This window comes from Hemiscyllium ocellatum, chromosome 47, assembly GCF_020745735.1.
Source record: "Hemiscyllium ocellatum isolate sHemOce1 chromosome 47, sHemOce1.pat.X.cur, whole genome shotgun sequence".
In the NCBI taxonomy this organism is placed as follows: Eukaryota; Metazoa; Chordata; class Chondrichthyes; order Orectolobiformes; family Hemiscylliidae; genus Hemiscyllium; species Hemiscyllium ocellatum.
Window position 1 is genome coordinate 12,239,292 of NC_083447.1, and position 21,236 is coordinate 12,260,527.

Consider the following 21,236-nt stretch of genomic DNA (forward strand, 5'->3'; position numbering starts at 1 on the left):
GCAGCATCCAAGGAGCAGGAGAATCGACGTTTTGGGCATGAGCTCTTCTTCAGGAATGGCTTCCTGAAGAAGGGCTTATGCCCGAAACGTCGATTCTCCTGCTCCTTGGATGCTGCAGTCCTCACTTTGTCCTTATACAGAGACAGTCCTATCCACACCATTACTGTACCCCAGTGTTATACAGTGACAGGCCTGTCCCCACCAGTACTATACCTCACTGTAATACACTGACAGACCTGTCCCCTCCAGTACTATACCTCACTATAATACATTGACAGACCCGTCCCCACCAGTACTGTACCCCAGTGTTATACAATGACAGACTTGTCCCCACCAATACTATACCTCACTGTAATACACTGACAGACCTGTCCCCTCTAGTACTATACCTCACTATAATACATTGACAGACCCGTCCCCACCAATACTGTACCCCAGTATTATATAGTGACAGACCTGTCCCCACCAGTACTGTACCCCAGTGTTATACAGTGACAGACCTGTCACCATCGGTCCTGTAACTCTGTGTTATACAGTGACAGACCTGTCCCCACCAGTCCTATACCTCATTGTAATACACTGACAGACCTGTCCCCTCCAGTATTGTGCCCTGTGTTATACAGTGACAGACCTGACAATACCAGTACTGTGCCGCAGTGTTATACAGAGACAGACCTGTCCCCACCCAGTACTGTACCCCAGTGTTATACAATGACAGACCTGTCCCCTCCAGTACTGTACCCCAGTGTTATACAGTGACAGATCACTCCATACCAGTACAGTATCCCAGTTTAAGACAGTGACAGACCTGTCCCCACCAGTACTGCGCCCCAGTGTTATACAGTGACAGACCTGTCCCCACCCAGTACTATACCCCAGTGTTATACAACAACAGACCTGTCCCCTCCAAGTACTGTACCCCAGTGTTATACAGTGACAGACCTGTCCCCACCAGTACTGTACCTCAGTGTTATACAGTGACAGACCTGTCCCCTCCAGTACTGTATCCCAATGTTATACAGTGACAGACCTGTCCCCACCAGTACTGTATCCCAGTGTTATACAGAGACAGACATGTCCCCACCAGTACTGTGCCGCAGTGTTATACAGTGACAGACCGGTCCACACCAGTACGTTACCCCAGTGTTATACAGTGACAGATCACTCCATACCAGTACAGTATCCCAGTTTAAGATAGTGACAGACCTGTCCCCACCAGTACTGTGCCCCAGTGTTATACAGTGACAGACCAGTCCACACCAGTACTTTAAGTAAAAAATGTGGTCTGCAGATGCTGGAGAGCAGAGCTGAAAATGTGTTGCTGGTTAAAGCACAGCAGGTCAGGCAGCATCCAAGGAACAGGAAATTCGACGTTTCGGGCACAAGCCCGATTCCTGATGAAGGGCTTGTGCCCGAAACGTCGAATTTCCTGTTCCTTGGATGCTGCCTGACCTGCTGTGCTTTAACCAGCAACACATTTTCAGCACACCAGTACTTTACCCCAGTGTTAAACAGTGACAGGCCAGTCCACACCAGTACTGTACCCCAGTATTAAACAGTGACAGAACTGTCCCACCTTCATTGTACCCCAATGTTATGCAGAAACACACCTGTCCCCACTTGTAATGCACCCCAGTATTAGACAGGGCCATACCTATCCCACCAGTTTAGTACCCCAGTATTATACAGAGACAGACCTGTCTACACCAATACTGTACCCTGGTGTTATGCAGTGGCAGACTTATCCACATGAGTACTGTACCCCAATATTATACAGTGAAGGCTTGCCTGCCAATACTGTTCCGTTGTCACCTATAATGACAGTTTGTCCCCTTCAGTGCTGTAACCCTACAGTTATGCAGTGACAGTCCTGTCCCCACCAGTACTCTGCTCCAGTGTTACACAGTGACAAACCTGCCTGATTCAGAGCTATATCACACCATTAGACAGCGACAGACCCGTACCTCATTTTATGCCTGAGTGATCTATCCTCACCAGGGCTATATCCCACTGTCACTCACTGATAAATAGTTTTTTTTAAAAAAAAGTTCAAATTGAACAGTGATCACCCAGAAGAAGCCGATTTTAAATCAATCTTATTTTTGTGACATGATGCTGAAAACACTGACTGGGTTCCAGATTATAAGCATTCCAATATGACTCTTTATTGAACATATTATCAATGTAACTCTTTACCTAAATCAGCTTAATGAAACTCAACTTCATTGACCAGTTATCAGCAGTTTTTTTGTTCAACGTTGCACTCAGCCGCACCTCACAGTGTGATTTTACCCTTTCAACCCCTTGCTGACCTTTGCCCCCCCCCACCCCCGATCCTCACCTTCAGTGAGTCCAGTAGGTCTCCAACCAGGAACAACCGACGAAGGTGTGAAATGGCACTGGTCACATAAAGCACCGTCACTTCCAAATACTTCCGCAACTGTTCCTGGGACAGAGTAATGTCCAAATCAAGATAGACCCTGTTAACGGAAAGAGAGGAGTGAGTGAGGGAAGAGAGCGACTTGGACAGAGAGTGGAGGTGAGGAGAAGGAGAGCGGGAAGTGGGAGTAGAGGGGTGAGGCAGCAAGGGGGAGTGAGACAGAGTGAGCGATACTGGAGAGAGGGGCAGGAAAGGGGGAAGGAGATAGTAAACAAGGATGGAGAGAGGAATAGGGAGGAGAGCAAGAGAGACAAGATAGATAGAGGGAGAATGGGGAAAGAGTGTGGTGCTGGAAAAGCACAGCAGGTCAGGCAACATCTGAGGAGCAGGAGAATCGATGTTTCGGGCCTTCATCAGGAGTGGCTTATGCCCGAAACGTCGATTCTCCAGCTCCTCGGATGCTGCCTGACCTGCTGTGCTTTTCCAGCCCCACTCTCTCTCGACGCGGATCTCCAGCACCTGCAATCCTCACTTTCGATCAGATAGTGAGGAAAGACAGAATAACTGAGGATAGAGGGAGAGACAGGAAGAACATGGAGGAAAAGTGGGGAGATGTGTTGTGATGGGAGATACAGTTAATGGAAGGGTCCTGGGGAGTGTTATTGAACAAAGAGACCTAGGGGTTCAGGAGCACAGTTCCTTGAGAGTGGAATCGCAGGTAGACAGGGTGGTTAAGAAGGCATTTGGCACACTCTCCTTCATTGGCCAGTGCATTGAATATAGGAGCTGGGATGTCATGTTACAGCTGTATAGGACATTGATTAGGCCACTTTTAGAATAATGGCCTCCCTAGTGGAGGAGGTAGGGTGTTGTTAAACTTGAGAGAAGTGAGTGAGGGAAGAGAGTGAGACTTGGACAGAGAGTGGAAGTGAGGAGAAGGAGAGCAGGAAGTGGGAGTAGAGGGGTGAAAAATTTAGAAGGATGTTGCCAGGCCGTAGGGTTTGAGCTATTGGGTGAGGCTGAATAGGCTGGGGCCTTATAGGGGTTTATAAAATTATTAGGGGCATGGATAGAGTGAATAGCTAAGGACTATTTCCCCAGGTAGGGGAGTATAAAACTAGAGAGCATAGGTTTAGATCTAGAATTTATTGTCATGTGTACTTTTACAAGAAAAATGCAATGAGTTGTGTTATAAGTTGCCCAACCATGGCGCCTGTATTAATGACAGAAGTCGTTAGTATTTTCATAAGTAACAATAAAGTAAATTAAGATAAAAGTTCATCAATGTCCATTTAACGGCTCCTGGTCTCAGACGAAGCTGATCAAGAGACGATACACACAGTTGGGACCAAACTGAAATACCGGGAAGCTGGAATACCGGCCCGATTGAAACTGCCGAGAGAAATTGCTGCCAAAACCACCACTCTTGGACACAGATGCCACGCCGGGCCTTCGGAACGCTGGGCAGGAAGCATCAGCTGAAGAAAACACCACAGGGACAAGCCCAACACTACCTCAATGAGAACACCAGGCCAGACCATTGGAACACTGGGCTGGAAGCATTCAATGGAGATTCATCCGGACAGCCGACAAGGGGAGAAAAAGTTTAAAAAGGACCTGAGACGTAACTTACTCATGCAGAGGGTGGTGCGTGTATGGAATGAGCTGCCAGAGGAAGTGGTGGAGGCTGGTACAATAACAACATTTAAAAGGCATCTGGATGGGGACATGAATAGGAAGGGTTTAGAGGGATATGGGCAAATGGGACTGGATTAATTTAGGATATCTGGTCAGCAAGGATGAGTGGTGCTATCTAATTCTATAAATCTATAAAATCATGAGCAGCACAGATAGGATAAACAGAGAAGATCTTTTCCCTGGGCTGGGGGAATCCAGAACGAGAGGACGTAGGTTTAGGGTGAGAGGGGGAAGATATAAAAGAGACCTAAGGGGCAACTTTTTCACACAGAGGGTGGTATGTGTATGGAATGAGGTGCCAGAGGAAGTGGTGGAGGCTGGTACAATTACAACATTTAAAAGGCATTTCGATGGGTATATGAATAGGAAGGGTTTAGAGGGATATGGATCAAATACTGGCAAATGGGACTGGATTAATTTAGAATATCTGGTTGCCATGGATGAGTGGTGCCATCTGATTCTATGAATCTATCAAATGAGGTGAATCGTGGAGAAGTGAACAAAGCAAAAGCAAAATGAAAGTAGAGAATAAGAAGAGAGAAGGGAGGGATTTACTGGTGAGTATGGGGGCAATGGGTTGGAGGGGAAAGTGGGAAATGATGGTTTGGGGAGAAACTATTCTGGCATAATGGGTGTCCCTACAGCATGTGGACTGCAGCCATCCAACAGCACACCAACACCTTCTCAAGGGGCAACTAGGGACAGGCAATAAATACTGGGCCCAGCCAGTGACACCCCATCCCACGAGTGAATAAAAAAAGGTATCTACCACTACGGTGGGATATTGAGAAAGATTATGTTACCTGCTCTGTTTCATCATGACCAGCCACGTGTGCAGTACTGACGTTGACAGACATGTAGATTCCAGCACCAATACCAGTCGGTGCTCCATTTGCTGTACTGGGCGGTGCTGCTTCCAGGGTCAAATAGCCAGCAGATGCTGTGGCCTGAACTTGGAGAACAGCCTTTTTGAGTAAAAGGACTAGAGGCTCCCAGTGTGTGTGGAACAAAATGGGAGCCAAGGACTCAAGGGCAGCAAAAGAAAAGATCACAGCCCCCTCCCCAACATAATCCGGGTTCAAAAATTCAAAATTAACATCATATAAAGCAAGCAAAACACTTGGACAAATATTAAAAGCTTACTGATAAGCTTTTCAAGGGTTGAAGGGCTAATTAATCTTTGTGAAGTCTGTCACTCAAAAGTAATAGGTGGAATGATGCTGGGAGTAAAGGGAATGAATTACGAGATTTGTTTGCACAGATTAGGCATGGATTCTGCTGGAGTATTGAGGATGAGTGTCTTTTACATAGCATGGGGTAGGGGGGCTTCAAGACCAGGGGGCACATTTTTCAGGTGAGAGGAGAGAGATTTAAAAGACATGAGGGGCAATTTGCTTAAACAGAGGGTGGTTTGCATGTGCAACTAACGTCCTGGGGAAGTGGTGGAAGCAGGTACAATTACAGTGTTTAAAACACATTTGAATAAGTATGTCAATAGGAAAGATATGGGAGAGGAGCAGGTACGCGGGACCAGTTTAGTTTGGGATTATATTTGGTATGAACTGGATGGACCGAAGGGTCTGTTTCCATGCTGTATGGCTCTATGAAAGGCTGATCTGACAGAGCTGAAAATGTGTTGCTGGTTAAAGCGCAGCAGGTCAGGCAGCATCCAAGGAACAGGAAATTCGACGTTTCGGGCAAAAGCCCTTCATCAGGAATTTCCTGCTCCTTGGATGCTGCCTGACCTGCTGCGCTTTAACCAGCAACACATTTTCAGCTCTGATCTCCAGCATCTGCAGACCTCACTTTTTACTCGCTGATCTGACAGAGGCAATCAAGATGATTAACAGTTTTAAAAAGATAATTTGAGAAACTATTTCTTCCGGCACTGGGGATCAAAGGGGTATAAACCTTAAACTAGGCACAGGGTGAGCTTTTTTTATTCATTCACAGGATTAGGGTGTTGCTGGTTAGGTCAGTATTTATTGCCCATCCCTAATTGCCCGTGGTGGGGGGGAAGCAGTTAAGAGTCAACCACATTGACCAGACCAGGTAAGAATGGCAGTTTCCATCCCTAAAGAACATTAGTGTATCAGATGGGTTTTTCCAACAAACAGCAATGGATTCATAGTCATCGTTAGACTCTTAATTCCAGACATTAACCGAATTTGAAACCATCAGTCATGTTGGGATTTGAACCCAGATCCCCAGAATGTTATCTGAATTAACATTCCAGCGATAATGCCACTCAGTCGACAACTCTGCAGGAAGCAATCCTTTACACGTCCCCTGGAGTTCTGTGTGAGACTTTAATCCCTTTATTTAAAAAGAGAATATACTGATATTGGATGCAGTTTAAAACTCACTGGGTGATGACTTATCAACAATGGCTAAACAGGTTAGGCCTTTACTCATTACAGCTTAAAAACACGAGGAGTGATCTTATTGGAGACATACAAGATTTTGAGAGGACTCAGCAAGGTCGATGTTGAGAATATGTATCCACTAGTGGCGGATCTAAAACCAGGGTTATAATCACAGGATAAAGGATTGCTCATTTAAACTGAGATGCAAGGGATTTCCTTCTGTCAGAGGGTAGTGAGTGTTTGGAGTTCTCTACCCCCAGGGACTGGATCACTGACAGTACTTAAAGAGGAAGCATATAGATTTTTGAAACACCAGGCAGTTTGAGATCTGGAGCAAATCAGCATGATCTGGTGGAATGGCAGGAAGGCTTGATGGGCTGAATGGCCTTTGACTGTTTTTATCTCACATGTTCTTAAATAGAGAACAGCTCCAAATAACTGAATGACGGACAGGTTCAAGGGGCTGAATGGCCTTCTGTGGCCTTCAACAGCACCTTCTGACCTTTACCGCCCAGATACAAGGGAACACCACTCCCTGCAAATTCCCCTTCAAGCCACTCACCATCCTGACTTGTCACCGGGTCAAAATCCTGGAACTCACTCCCTAACAGTGTTGAGGGCCTACCCACAGCACCTGGACTGCAGCAGCTCACCCACCACCTTCTTAAGGGGCGACTAGGAAACGGACAGCCAATGCGAGACCATACAACATCAAAAACTGTGGGTGTCGTTTGGCACTTACTGGAACGGGTGGACCTCCTGGGTTTTGTAGATGAGATGAAGAGTGGATGTGTAAAGGCGGAGGCTGATGGTGACAGAGAGGATAGACAGTGTCAGGTATGCCAGCACGCTGATACCGCTGAACTGGGTGAGGGAGAACAGGATGAGGATGATGGCACCAAACACGGTACCAGTCTTCTTGACATCCTCCCAGTACAGAAGGTCAGTCACTGTGGGAAAAGAAGAGAGAAACAGTAAGGGCTTGAGGGGGCGAATTCACCAAACCGGTGCTTTATCAATGCAGTCACTCAAAGGCTTTTCTGAAAATAATCAAACTGTGCCTGAGTTAATGTCCAAATCAAGCCGTGTACAGGGAGCCCTGGCAGAGTTGTCACGCCATATTGGATTCATGAATCAGAGTCTGATGACACTGTTCTAACAGGAGAGACTGAGAGGAGATTTTTTTTTAGATTAGATTCCCTGCAGTGTGGAAATAGGCCCTTCAGCCCAACAAGTCCACACCGACCCTTCAAAGAATAACCCAGCCAGACCCATTCCCCTACATTTATCCCTTCACCTAACACTACTGGCAATTTAGCATGGCCCCTGCACATCTTTGGACTGTGGGGGGGAAACTGGAGCACCCGGGGGGAAACCCACACAGACTCGGGAGAATGTGCAAACTCCACACAGACAGTCGCCAGAGGCTGGAATTGAACCTGGGACCCTGGTGCTGTGAGGCAGCAGTGCTAACCACTGTGCCACCCCTTGATTGAGATTATCAAAATCATGAGTGGGCTAGATAGCGTAGATAAAGAGAAGCTGACCCCGTTCTTAAAGGGAACAAGAATAAGACGTCATGGGTGTAAAGTGACGTGGGGAAATGTAACAAGGGTGACGTGGGGGAAAAATCTTTCCCAACCAGCAAGTACTTTGGGTCTGAAATGCATTGCCTGGAAATGTGGTAAAGGGCTTTCAAGAGGCTTTTGGATAGTTACTTGGTTAGAAATGATGTGCAGGGATATGGGGGAAAGGGACAGAGTGGCACTAGGTCACAGGACCATTGCAGGTATGATAGGTTGAATGGCCTCCTGAGCCATAACAAACATTTATGTGGTGATTTGGAAGTCTGACCAGGACAGCAAACTTTGGCAAGATTATCATGAGGCCTTCACAGTTAAGCCTCCATTCAGATGTGGTCCATTAGTATGGACTAGTTTAGTCTGGGGGACCTGGTCAACATGGAAGAGTTGGCACTGCATTAAGTGATAGCACCCCTCTCAAGGGGTGATGGTGGCTTAGTGTGAATGTCCCTGGATTTGTAATCCAGAGCTGAGGATACTGGGGTTGCAGACTCAAATGCTATTAATGGGCCTGCTTTTGTTTTCCTGGTGGTCTCACAATTGGGAGCTGATAAAAACACAGGCCTCATTCTCCACCCAATTTCTGATGGGATTTATTTCTCAAAGAGGTGGTGACCAGACCTCCTGATGGAGGGGATCACTCAAATAGTTGCAGGCAGGGAACGGTTTTCCTTTGAAAAGTACATTCTAGTGTGAAAAATGAAGAAATGAAGAGTATTGTTTAAATAGTTATACACAGATTATTCGATTAACCGATTTTCGGATTATCCAAACAAGATTGCAAGGTCCCAACTCTTGGCTAACAATGTTATCTGGCATTTGATTAACTGAACAAAATACTCCCCGCCCATGTCCTTCTGATAATCGAGGTTCCTCTGTATTGTGATATACAAGAGGATCAAGGTGCGCTTGTACACCAGTCAATTAAAGCAGAAAACAAAGGTGTCTAACCTTAAGTGTTAAGGTTCAACTGCGTTCCTATGGGTCCCTGAGTCACAGTTAGGCCAGACCAGGTCAAGATGGCTGATTTCCTTCCATACAGCAACATTAGTGAATCAGATGGGTTTTTTCCCCTCGGACATTTGACAATGGATTCATGGTCATCATTAGACTTCCACCATTTGCAATGGGGAGATTCGAACCCAGCTGCCCAGAACATTATCTGGTCTCTGGAATATCAGTCCAGTGAGGATACCATTAACCATCACCTCCCCTTGTTCAAATTCCACTGTCTGCCATAACGTAGTGGGCGGCACGGTGACACAGTGGTTAGCACTGCTGTCTCACAGCGCCTGAGACCTGGGTTCAATTCCCGACTCAGGCGACTGACTGTGTGGAGTTTGCACATTCTCCCCGTGTCTGCGTGGGTTTCCTCCGGGTGCTCCGGTTTCCTCCCACAGTCCAAAGATGTGTGGGTCAGGTGAATTGGCCATGCTAAATTGCCCGTAGTGTTAGGTAAGGGGTATGGGTGGGTTGCGCTTTGGGTGGGTCGGTGTGGACTTGTTGGGCCGAAGGGCCTGTTTCCACACTGTAAGTAATCTAATTCACCTGCATTTCTAGATTAGTAGTCTAGCGATAATACCACTAGACCATCACCTCTTCTACCTTCCGTGGAAAGTCAAAATATTGTGTTTGGAACATGTTCAACACCCAGTAATAATTCTCAGCGGTTCAATTTCTTATGCAATGGTATGAGGAAATGTAATTGAAAGGAAAGAGAGGCACAGGGCAATTCTAGTCAGGCTCGCAGCTCCGCAGCCAGTCCCCAGCACTTCCAGTGTCTGTGTTTCTACACCGACATGAAATCCCAGCATGTGCCACTCCCAGGAGGACAGTCTGTGGCAATATGAGCATTCCCGGTGCTATGATTAGCCTGAGCACTGAAGGGGAGAGGACAGAGCAGCTGGAGGATCTCCACACCATCTGTGACAGCCGATCAGATCAAATTGCAAAGTGGGGGGGGGGGGGAAAGGAAAGGTTTTTGTAAGGCCCTCAGGCATGGAGAGAGAAAGGGGAAGAACAAATTCAACAAGATTATTAGGAGATATTTCTGAACTTATTAACATTGAGATACGCTCTCTCAAATAAAATGATTCTCCTGTGGTGCCCGTCAGAGGTTGAGCCAATTCTGGGCAGGGGCTGGCACTGACCTCTTGCACTTTATAAAGACATTTAGCAGCCGTTAACAGCAAACCCCTCATCACCCCTCCCCGCCATAGCTTCCCCATTGCCCCACAAACCTGCCACAGAGCCAGACAATCCTTCTCGCCATCACTCTGCAGCTTAACATAGAAAATAGAATCAGAGATCATTTGGCCTTTAAAGGTGGCTGCACTATTCAATATGAACATGCCTGATCATTCAGCTGAGTCTCCCCTACCTGCTTTCCCCACCAAACCTTTTGATCCCTTTAGCCCTAAGACCTAAATCTAACTCCTCTTTCAATGCTTTAGCCTCAAATACTTTCAGTGGCCAAGGATTCCACGGGCTCACCACTCTCTGAGACATTTCTGTTTAACCGAGAGGACAAAGCGCGGTCTAACCTTTCCAACCCATTCTCGAGTTGCTCTCTCTCACTTTTATCCCCCAGTTGTCAGGAGAAGCTGTAGGGAGACAGTGTAGCTCCGTCGGCTGGGTCCAGCCACTGGCAATCTGTGCTCGGTCTGTCTGATCCCCAGCACACACCACGGCACTGATTAACTCTCAATGGTCCGAGGCTCACCCCAATGCTTCAGCTGCCTCATAATACAGCCAACAACAACAACATACTTTTATATAGCATCTAATTAACATCCCAAGGTGCTTCGCAAGCCCTACTTTCAAACAAAAAAATGACACAGAGCCAAATTTATTTTAAAAAAATAATTCATGAGATATGGGCATCTCTAGTGAGCTGCCTTCTTAAAATAAACTGCATCCATTTGGTCGAGGGAACCCCACACACCTCCCCAGTGCCTTTAGGGGGCAGGGTTCCAAGATTTTGGCGCTGAAGGAATGGTGATAGGATGGGGTGTGCCTTGAAGGGGAATTCGCAGGGAGAGCTCTTCCCATATATCTGCTGCCCTCGGCCTTCTGTGAGGTCAAGGTCACAGGTTTAGAAGGTGATATTAGGACAGGTGACCAAAAGCTCGGACGAAGAGGTGGGATTGAGCCCACACTCTGGCTAGTTTACTGGCGTGGGGGACTGCAAGGTCTGTGTGCAGCAGTGACCGCCCAAAACTGAACGTCAATGCATTGGCATTTCAATCGGCATTGGCGTAACTTTGGTGTGTCAGATTGTAGGGAACACTGGATTCAACATAAGGACCTATACACGAACACATAAATTAAGAGGAAGCATTCGATATAATCGTGGCTGATCTCATTGCGACCCCTACATTCCTGTCTAAGATAAATTGCTTATATTTCTGATGTCAAACCCACCGATTGATGCGTTAATTCGGAGAAATGGTGGTGTTTGGTAATGCCCATGATATCCAGAAGGAAACAGGAGTAAAACTTACAAATGACACAGACTGGTTTGACCCTGCCTTACATGCCTAAGAACAGTGCTCCAGTATGACATTTCTAAATACTACTGCCTTTTTAAACTGTTTTTTCCCTCTGGGAAATATATGTCAAGCATGACAGCTGATAGAATTAAAATTCGATTAATAAATCCATAATTGAGCCAGTCTCAGGGATGGACACCATCAAACCAAAATCAATTGTTGCAAAGGCTCCACCTGATTCATTAATGCCCTTTAAGGGAACACAGTGTGACTTCAGATCCACAATCTTGTTGACTCAGCAGGTATCACAAGAAACTATTCTGTTCACGGGCAATGAGGGATACAGACATCCCGGCAATGCCAAATCCAAGGAAGGAATAATAAGTCGGGCGTAGGCAGGAGGCTTCACTGGGCGCTCCCTCCCCTGGAGGCATTGCCTCACGCAATGGCTTGATTTCACTTTGGTATTGAGGTTTCAGCTATGTGGATGGAAAGAATGTACAAAGGCGCCTGCCAATGTATCTCACTGTTTTAACGACGCATTTAAAAATAATCAGCCAGGAGAACATCTCCCTGTTCCCTTGTAAAAGTTGGTGAGAGAAAGCAATGCTAACACTTCAGTATCTGTGTACCCGATGTTCATATATACATTGCTTCCACTGCAGAGAAAATGAACAAACTGATAGACAAGAAACTGTCAAACATGACATTCATTCCTTTATGGGATGTCGGTCATAAGACGATAAGGTATTGGAGCAGGATTTGGTCATTTGGCTCATCAGTTCGGTTCTCCCATTCCATCCTGGCTGATCTGTTTCTCAACCCCATTCTCCTGTCTTCTCCCTGTAACCTATGATCCCATTACTAATCAAGAACCTAGCCACCATGTGGGCGGCACGGTGGCACAGTGGTTAGCACTGCTGCCTCACAGCGCCTGAGACCCGGGTTCAATTCCCGACTCAGGCGACTGACTGTGTGGAGTTTGCACATTCTCCCCGTGTCTGCGTGGGTTTCCTCCGGGTGCTCCGGTTTCCTCCCACAGTCCAAAGATGTGCGGGTCAGGTGAATTGGCCATGCTAAATTGCCCGTAGTGTTAGGTAAGGGGTAAATGTAGGGGTATGGGTGGGTTGCGCTTCGGCGGGTCGGTGTGGACTTGTTGGGCCGAAGGGCCTGTTTCCACACTGTAAGTAATCTAATCTAATCTAATCTAATCTATCTCTGTCTTAAAGATACCCTGGCCTCCACAGCCTTCTGTGGCAATGAGTTCCACAGTTTCACCCTCCTCTGCATGTAAAAATTCCTCATCATCTCCATTCTAAAGGGTCTTCCCTTCACTCTGAGGCTGTGCCCTCTGGTCCTAATCTACCCTCCTAGTGCAAACGTCTCCTCCACACCCACGTCATTCAGGTTTCCATCACTGGCAAGGCCAATATTTTCTGCCCATCCTTAATTACCCTCAAACTGAGTAGTTTGCTCGGCCATTTCACAGGGGCAGTTAACAGTTACATAGAGCAGTCCAGCACAGAGCAGGCCCTTCAGCCCACGATGTTGTGCCCACCACTGACCCTCATGGATGCACCCTCACATTTCTGTAACAATGTTGTTGGGTGTGTGGCTGGATTCATATCTAGGACCAGATGAGGTATGCACAGCAGATTTCCTCCCCTAAAGGGCATTAGTGACTTATTATGACAAGTATCACGGTCACTAACACTTGCTATCAATTCCAGATTTTAACATTGAATTTAAAATGCATCAGCTGCCATGGTGGGATATGAAGTTACATCCCAAGAACATTAGCCTGAGCATCTGGGTTCCTAATACCTGGATTAGCTCTGCTGCCTCACAACGCTGGGGACCAGGATTCGATTTCAGCCTCTACTTGCGTGGATTTTGCACATTCGACCTGTGTCTATGAAGTTTCCTCCCACAATCCAAAGATGTACAGGTTAGGGTGAACTGGCCATGCTGAATTGCCCATAGTTTCCAGGGATGTGCAGGTTAGGTGGATTAGCCACTGGAAATGGAGGGTTGCGGGGATAGGGTAGTGGGGTGGATCTGGGAGGGATGGTCAGTATGGACTCAATTGGCCGAATGACCTGCTTCCATACTGTAGGGATTCTATGATGATTATCACTACACCAACATTTCTCACCACCTGCTACTGCTGGTCGCATTTTATATTTCTCAATGTACAAGATAAAAGAAAAACAATGATCTGAACCTAAAACAGAAATTGCTGGAGAAACTCAGCAGGTCTGGCAGCATCTGTGGGAAGAAAGCAGAGTTCATGTTTTGAGTCCAGTGACTCGTCATCAGAAGTGACTCTAAGTCAGTGCAACCTCCACCACACTGCAGTTCCCATGGTTGCAGGGACTGCTCTATTTGTTAGATTACTTACAGTGTGGAAACAGGCCCTTCGGCCCAACAAGTCCACACCGACCCGCCACTCACCCATACCCCTACATTTACCCCTTACCTAACACTACGGGCAATTTCGCATGGCCAATTCACCTAACCTGCACATCTTTGTGACTGTGGGAGGAAACCAGAGCACCCAGAGGAAACCCACACAGACACGGGGAGAACATACAAACTTCACACAGTCAGTCACCTGAGGCGGGAATTGAACCCGGGTCTCTGGCGCTGTGAGACAGCAGTGCTAACCACCGTGCCACCCATGTTGTTGTTGTTGCGTTTATTCTAGTTTAGACTTGGTGCAGAATTGCAGCAGCCACAATGACCAGGAGGCCACAATAAATAGGAATTATTGTGATACATCTCAGCATTGCTAGAGTTTGGGAGTCAGTATGGGGCTGATAGAGCATGCAGCATATAATAACCCCCGGCACAGCCACCCACACTGTTTAACAGACTCCTGCCAGTTAACGACTAACATATCACCTCTGTATCTGTTTTTATTCAGAACCTTCTCCTGTGGTCACTACTCTTGCTGAATCTCCCTTTTGAATTATTTCTCTTCCTTTCTTTTCCAATTTGCCTCCTTTTTTTCTCTTCCCATTTCCACCTCTCTGCCTCCTTCCTTCTCCCTCCATCTCATTCTCGATTTGTCAACACCACCATTCTCACCATTGTCTCTCCACCCCCATCCTCCAGCTCTCAATCTCCTCTCGGTCTCTCTATCCATTTTAAATAAAAAAGTTTCTTTCCCTCCAACCCAAAGCCCTGTACTTCTTATTCCTTAATTCTCTGTCTTTTCCCATTTCTCTCTATCTGGGCAACAACTGTAAAAGAGTCATTTTATCAGGACACAATTGCAAGAGTGCCAAATTTCAAAGGGAACAACAATTTTATACTGCTTGAGAAACAGGGTGCAGATTGGTTGACAAACCATTTCTGATTGGTCAAGACATTGCCATGAAGAAGTCACCATGAAACCATGATCCTGAAGGTGTTAACGAAAGGCAAATATTGTGGATGCTGGAAATCTAAAACAAAAAGAAAATGGGCTGGAGAAAATCGGCAGGTCTGGCAGCATCTTTGGATCTGTTTCTCACTCCAGACTGGCACAGTTGGGCGGCACAGTGGTTAGCGCTGCTGCCTCACAGCGCCAGAGACCTGGGTTCAATTCCTGCCTCCTTTGCACGTTCTCCCTGTGTCTGTGTGGGTTTCCTCCGGGTGCTCCGGTTTCCTCCCACAGACACAAAGATGTGTGGGTCAGGTGAATTGGCCATGCTAAATTGCCCGTAGTGTTAGGTAAGGGGTAAATGTAGGGGTATGGGTGGGTTGCGCTTCGGTGGGTTGGTGTGGACTTGTTGGGCCAAAGGGCCTGTTTCCACACTGTAAGTAATCTAATTCATCCAGCACCTTCTATGTTTGATTCTCCAAAAGGTATTGTTTAATTGCAATTTCTGGACAAATGTTTCTTAATTTCATCTCACTTTTTCTCTTTCAATTTACCTTTCACATTCCTTCACTCCCTCTAACCCCAAACCCCCACCATTATTTTGGGTTGGAGGGCATGAAGTGGTTTTTTAAATGGATGGAGATTGAGAGCTGGAGAATGGGGGTGGAGAGAGAGAAATTCTCTACTTCCCACATTGGTTCTATCCTTTCTCCTTATTTTGCCCATTCTCTGTCTCCATTTCCTTTCTATAATTATCTTCTGTCACCCTCTTTCTCACCCACCTTTCATGTTCTCTGCTATGCAGGCTCAGTTGATTGTAAAAGCAAAATCTCTACAGTGCCCCATCCTCTCATTAGAGAGGGACACGCACAACTAGCAGTGAGTTTAACCTGAGGGTCACCACACCTCAGACAGGGGATAAGACTGAGGAAGCGGGACCTGAGTTAGTGTCAACATTGAACCTGTACTGTTAGCATCACTCTATTATAAGCCAACGAAGCTAACCAATCCCAAGCTCCTTACGGTCACAACGTTGTGTGTTCAAGTCCCACACCAAAGTGGTAGGAGGTGGTGACACAAAGTCACAGGGCTGGTAATCCAGACCCCAAGATTTTATGGTGTGGGTTCAAACCTCACAAGAGCAGTTGGTGAAATTTGAATTTAATAACAAATTTGGAGCACAAAGTTAGCCTAAAGGCAACCACGGGACTGCTACTGGTTGTTGTGAAAACCCTAGTACACCAACGGCCAACTGGGAATGAAATATGCCGTCGTTACCCTGTCTGGCCTACTTGGGACACCAGGCCCTGGTGGTCAACTCTGAACAATTAAGGATGGACAGTAAATGCTGACCTGGCCAGCACTGGACGTCCATGACCAATGAATGAGAAATTAACCCTGTCTTTCTTCTCAGGTGAAGATTAACAGAAGGCAGCACCAAATAATGTAGAAATATAGGAGCATAGTAACAAAAGTAGGCCATTCAGCCCCTCAAGCCTGTTCTGCTATTTAATGAGATCATGGTTGAGCTGTAACGTAAATTCATATGCCTTAATTCCTTTGCTTAACAAAATAAAATTATCTATCTTAAATATAAAATTAACGACTGAGCTAGCGCATGTAGTTGCTGTGTGTGCAATGTCTTTAGAGTCATAGAGACATAGAGCTGTACAGCACGCAAATAGACCCTTTAGTCCAAACTTGTCCATATCGACCAGACATCCTAAATTAATCTAGTCCCATGTGCCAGCATTTGGACCATATCCCTCCAAACCCTTCCTATTCATATACCCATCCAGATGCCTTTTAAATGCTGTAACTGTACCAGCCTCCATCACTTCCTCTGGCAGCTCATTCCATACAGGCACCACCCTCTGGGTGAAAACGTTGCCCCTTGGTTCCCTTTTAAATCTTTTCCCTCTCACCTTAAACCTGTGCCCTCTAGTTTTGGACTCCCCTGTTCTGCCATTTAATAAGACCACGGTTGAACATTCACTCTATTCATGCCCCACATGATTTTATAAACTTCTGTGAGGCTACTCCAGGGAAAACAGCCCCAGTCCATTCAGCCTCTCCCTATAGCTCAAACCCTCTAAACCTGGCAACACCCTTGTAAATCTTTACTGAACCCTTTCCAGTTTCACAATATCCTTCCTATAGTAAGGAGACCAGAAATGAAGATGACCTGCAAGGTATCTTTCAGGTTGCTGTTTGGCTGGGCAGTCATACAATTTAATAAAGAGCAATGGAGTCCTCTCAAATGTCGTAGCCACTATTTATCCATCAAACAACATCACAAAAACAGGTTAGATTAGATTACTTACAGTGTGGAAACAGACCCTTAGGCCCAACAAGTCCACACCGACCCGCCGAAGCATATACCACCCAGACCCATACTCCTACATTTACTCTTCACCTAACACTACGGGCAATTTAGCATGGCCAAATCACCTAACCCGCACATCTTTGGATTGTGGGAGGAAACCGGAGCATCCGGTGGAAACCCACGCAGACACGGGGAGAATGTGCAAACTCCACACAGAGAGTCGCCTGAGGCGGGAATTGAACCCGGGTCTCTGGCGCTGTGAGGCAGCAGTACTAATAAGGTTATTAGCTCCACATCACATTGCTGATTGTGGGAGCTTGCTCTGTGCAAATTGGCAGCGACCACCCTTCAAAAAGTGCTGTTTTTCTTTGGCTGTAACGGAATTCGATACATCGGGAAGTCATGACAGGCGATATAGAAATGCAAGTCTTTCTTTTTCATATTCTGCTTCTCTCATTTTACCTTCCCTCTCCCTCCATCTCTATATCGTTTCTTTCTCTCTCCATTCCTTTGAGAATTTTAAAATTTCTTATTGAATTTGATTTTCTTCCTCTTTCCCACTTTCAACTTGAACAACGCTTCTTCACTTTCTTTCTCTCATCATTTCTCAAACACCATCTCTTTCTCCTCTCCTCCCCTCCCTGATTCACACTCACTCGCTGCTTCCTGCTATCTTCATTTCTTCTCTCTTCTTTTCTCCCTGTCACCATCTTTCCAATTCTTTCACCACCTCTCCTTGACCATGCTATTAGGGTTTTCAGAGTCTCTGTGGATTAGCGCCAAATACGCATAGCAACAGGTATCACAGCACATTCTGATCTGACGCCCTCGGATGGTATGTTTTCTGCTGTGCTGATTATTGGTGGCAGCTGAGGAGTGAGGCAGTGACAGACCCATGTCTAGTTCACCTGGGACACAGGCAAAAAGACTGATTTAACTTCCTATAAACCTGAAATATGAAGCAGATGGCAGACAATGAATTGAATCGATTGATCTCAGGAGACATTTGCTGACTGATCCTTCTCTCCCTGTGGATGACTCGCTCCCAGCCTCTGTGCCTATTTAATTGCTTTCCAATCTCATGCTGTCTCTTTGTCTCCATTTCCCCTCCTATGGCTCACAAATGCGTTGTGACAGACTCATCTCTATTACTGAATCATTTCTTCTCCTGTTTCTTTCTGTTGTTTATTTGTTACTGCTTAAATATGCTCCCCCTCTTTACCCTCCTCTCTATGATCCCCACCCTTTCTTTTCTCCTCTTTCTATCCCTGTCTCTTTGTCCCGTACTCTCTCTTTCCCCCTTTGTTTCATATTCTCTTGCCTTTATCAATTTCTTCAGCGCCCCGGCTCATTCCTCTGTTTGTTTGTCTCCCTCTCTCTCTTCATCTTCCCCATCTGCCTTGGTTTTGCTTTTTTCTTCTTTTTTGCTCTTTGCCTTGTTCTTTCTCTCTCGGTATCCCCCTCCTACATGTCTCGCTGTTTGCCTTTCTCTCTGTCTTGCTCTTTGTCTTTGTCTCTTTGTCTCCCTCTTGTGTGCATCTTTCTCTGTGCCTGTCCTTCTGTCTTGCTCCTCATCCATGTCTCTTTTGCTCTCTGTCTCTCTTTTGTCTTTTTGTGTCCCTCTCTGTCTTTTCACAGTCTGTCTCTCTTGTCTTCCTCACATGTCTGTCTTTTCTTGCTCTTTGTCTGTCTCCCTCTCTTTTTGTCTTCGTCTTACATTAGTCTCTTTCTCTTTGCCTTGCTTTTTGTCTATGTCTCTCTTGCAGTGTGTGTGTATGTGTCTGTGTGTGTGTATGTGTGTGTGTGTGTGTGTGTGTGTATGTGTGTGTGTGTGTGTGTGTGTGTGTGTGTGTATGTGTGTGTGTGTGTGTGTGTGTCTCCCTCTCTCTCTTTGCCTTTCTCTCTCTTACTTTTAGTCAATATCTCTCTTGCAGTGCCTGTCTCTCTCTCTCTGTCTCCCTCGTCTGTGTGTGTGTGTGTGTGTGTGTCTGTGTGTGTGTGTGTGTGTGTGTGTGTGTGTGTGTCTGTGTCCCTCTCTCTCTTGGCCTTTCTCTCTGTCTTGCTTTTTGTCTAATTTCCCTCCCTTTGCCTCATTCTTTATCCTCACGCCCCTGTCTGTTTCCGTTTCTCCCTTTGTCTGCCTCTTTCCTCTTCTCCACATCTTCCTCTCCCTCCCCACAACCTGCCAGCAGCATTTAGGGTTGACCCTGGGAAGTAAGCAGCATTCAATACCCTTTTCTTTACAGAGAAACGAGCTCCACACACTCTCCATCCCTGGACATTCGGACCTGATCTCCATCACCAGCCTGTGTCGGGGATTGTAGCTGAAGCCGTGGTCCTCTGCACAGTTGGGGTAAGGCAGGTCTCTCTCTCTCTCCCCTCCTGATCCTCTGATACAGTCGGGAGGGACCAGCCAGCTTTCTAAATGCTGCAGTATCCTCTATAACCAATGAGACTGCAGATGGAGCGTTGCCCAGCAACACACTTCATTGAGTGGTGTAACTCTTTCAGTTCCAAACCTTGACAGATAGCACATTCCTTGACTGGACGTGGGCATCACCATTTATTGCCAGTCTCTGATTGCCCCTTGAGAAGGTGATGGTGACCTGCCGACCTGAACTCCTGCAGTCCATTGGGGTGGGGTTTGGGTACATCCACAGCCCTGTTAGGGTCGGAGTGATAAAGTCTGGAAGGAGACTGTTCAGCCCATCAAATCTGAGCCAGCTCTTAAGTAGAGATTAATCTCATCCCCTCAGTCAAAACTCAAAGCTCTGTCAGTGCTTTCCCTTCATTAGTATTTCACCAATTAGAGTTCAGAAGGGTGAGTATACCTGAATCTGCACTGCTAGAGAGAGTGACAGAGATAGGGAGAGATATGGGACTGCAAGGAATGACAGAAACAGGGAGAAGTGTGGGTCAGGAAATTGAAATGTATAACATTCTAAAAGACCTGCACAGATCTCCCTGGCTCTATCACCTCCTCCATATCCACTCCCCTCCCTGTCTGTGTCACTCCCTCCACACCTACACCTCCCTGTCTCTGTCACTCCCTCCTGACCTACAAGAAGGATGTTTTTCTCCCATGGTTTGGGAATTCAGAACCAGGCGTCACGGTCTCAGGATACAGGGGAGACCATTTAGACTGAGACGAATTCTTTACTCAGTGGAATTCTCTATCACTAAAGGCTGTGGAGGCCAAGACACTGAACGTATTCCAAGACATATTCAAGAAAGAGACTGATTTCTTTTTAGATATTAAAGATGTCAAGGGAATATGGAGAGAAAGAAGGCATATGGCATTAGGAGAGACGATCCGCCATGATCATACTGAATAGCAGGCAGGCTCGAAGGGCTGAATGGCCTATTGCTAATTTCCATGTTTCTACATAATTCTCTTTTGAATGTTACTCTAGAATCTGCTTCCATCTTTTTTCTCAGGGCCTACATTCCAGAGTGCAACAACATTCTGTGTGAAATAGAAGTTTCCTTGTGCTATCTCTCATTACTTTGCTCCTGACTATCAATCCTTCATTCTCCAGCTACGCTGCAGTTTTTCCTAATATACTCTACTGATGAGTCATTCATGAACATGTAAATCAGACCAAATCTTCTGTATCCCTCTCCATCCCTGAACAGTACAGTCATAGCGTCTCCATCGTTCCAGTTTAGGAGCAGTCCCTCTTCCCAAAGATCACTCCAGTAAAGTGCAGAATATCAATGACTTCAAAAGGACATTGGAAGGAAATACAGTCAAATTCAGACAAACAGACAGCATGTGAAAGAGTAGGACTGCTCGGATTGCTGTGAGGGACTTGATGGGTTGAATGGCCATAAATGACACTGAGGCACTAAATCTCTTATCAAATGAACACAATATGTTCCTGATCCAGACTGACGCCAGACTGCACACACAGTATACCTGAATCTGCACTGCTGGAGGGAGCGACAGAGATAGGGAGGGGTATGGGACTGCAAGGGGTGACAGAAACAGGGAGAAGTGTTGGTCAGGAGGGAGTGACACAGAC

The 21,236-nt window shown here is 46.3% G+C and overlaps 1 protein-coding gene across 3 annotated transcripts in view; it reads right to left on the reverse strand.

Annotated features, from left to right (window-relative positions):
- The window catches only part of LOC132836603 (reticulon-1-A-like), a 22,605-nt gene extending 11,915 nt beyond the window's left edge, over positions 1–10,690 (reverse strand). For all 3 annotated transcript variants that reach the window (XM_060855995.1, XM_060855994.1, XM_060855993.1), the window contains exons 1-3: positions 10,571–10,690; positions 7,187–7,394; positions 2,342–2,480 (exon numbers count right to left, since the gene is read on the reverse strand). In XM_060855995.1, the coding sequence (XP_060711978.1) occupies positions 2,342–2,480; positions 7,187–7,394; positions 10,571–10,583 (360 nt within the window). In that variant the 5' untranslated portion in view covers positions 10,584–10,690. The remainder of the gene's footprint in view (positions 1–2,341; positions 2,481–7,186; positions 7,395–10,570) is intronic.
- Positions 10,691–21,236: the final 10,546 nt, after the last annotated feature.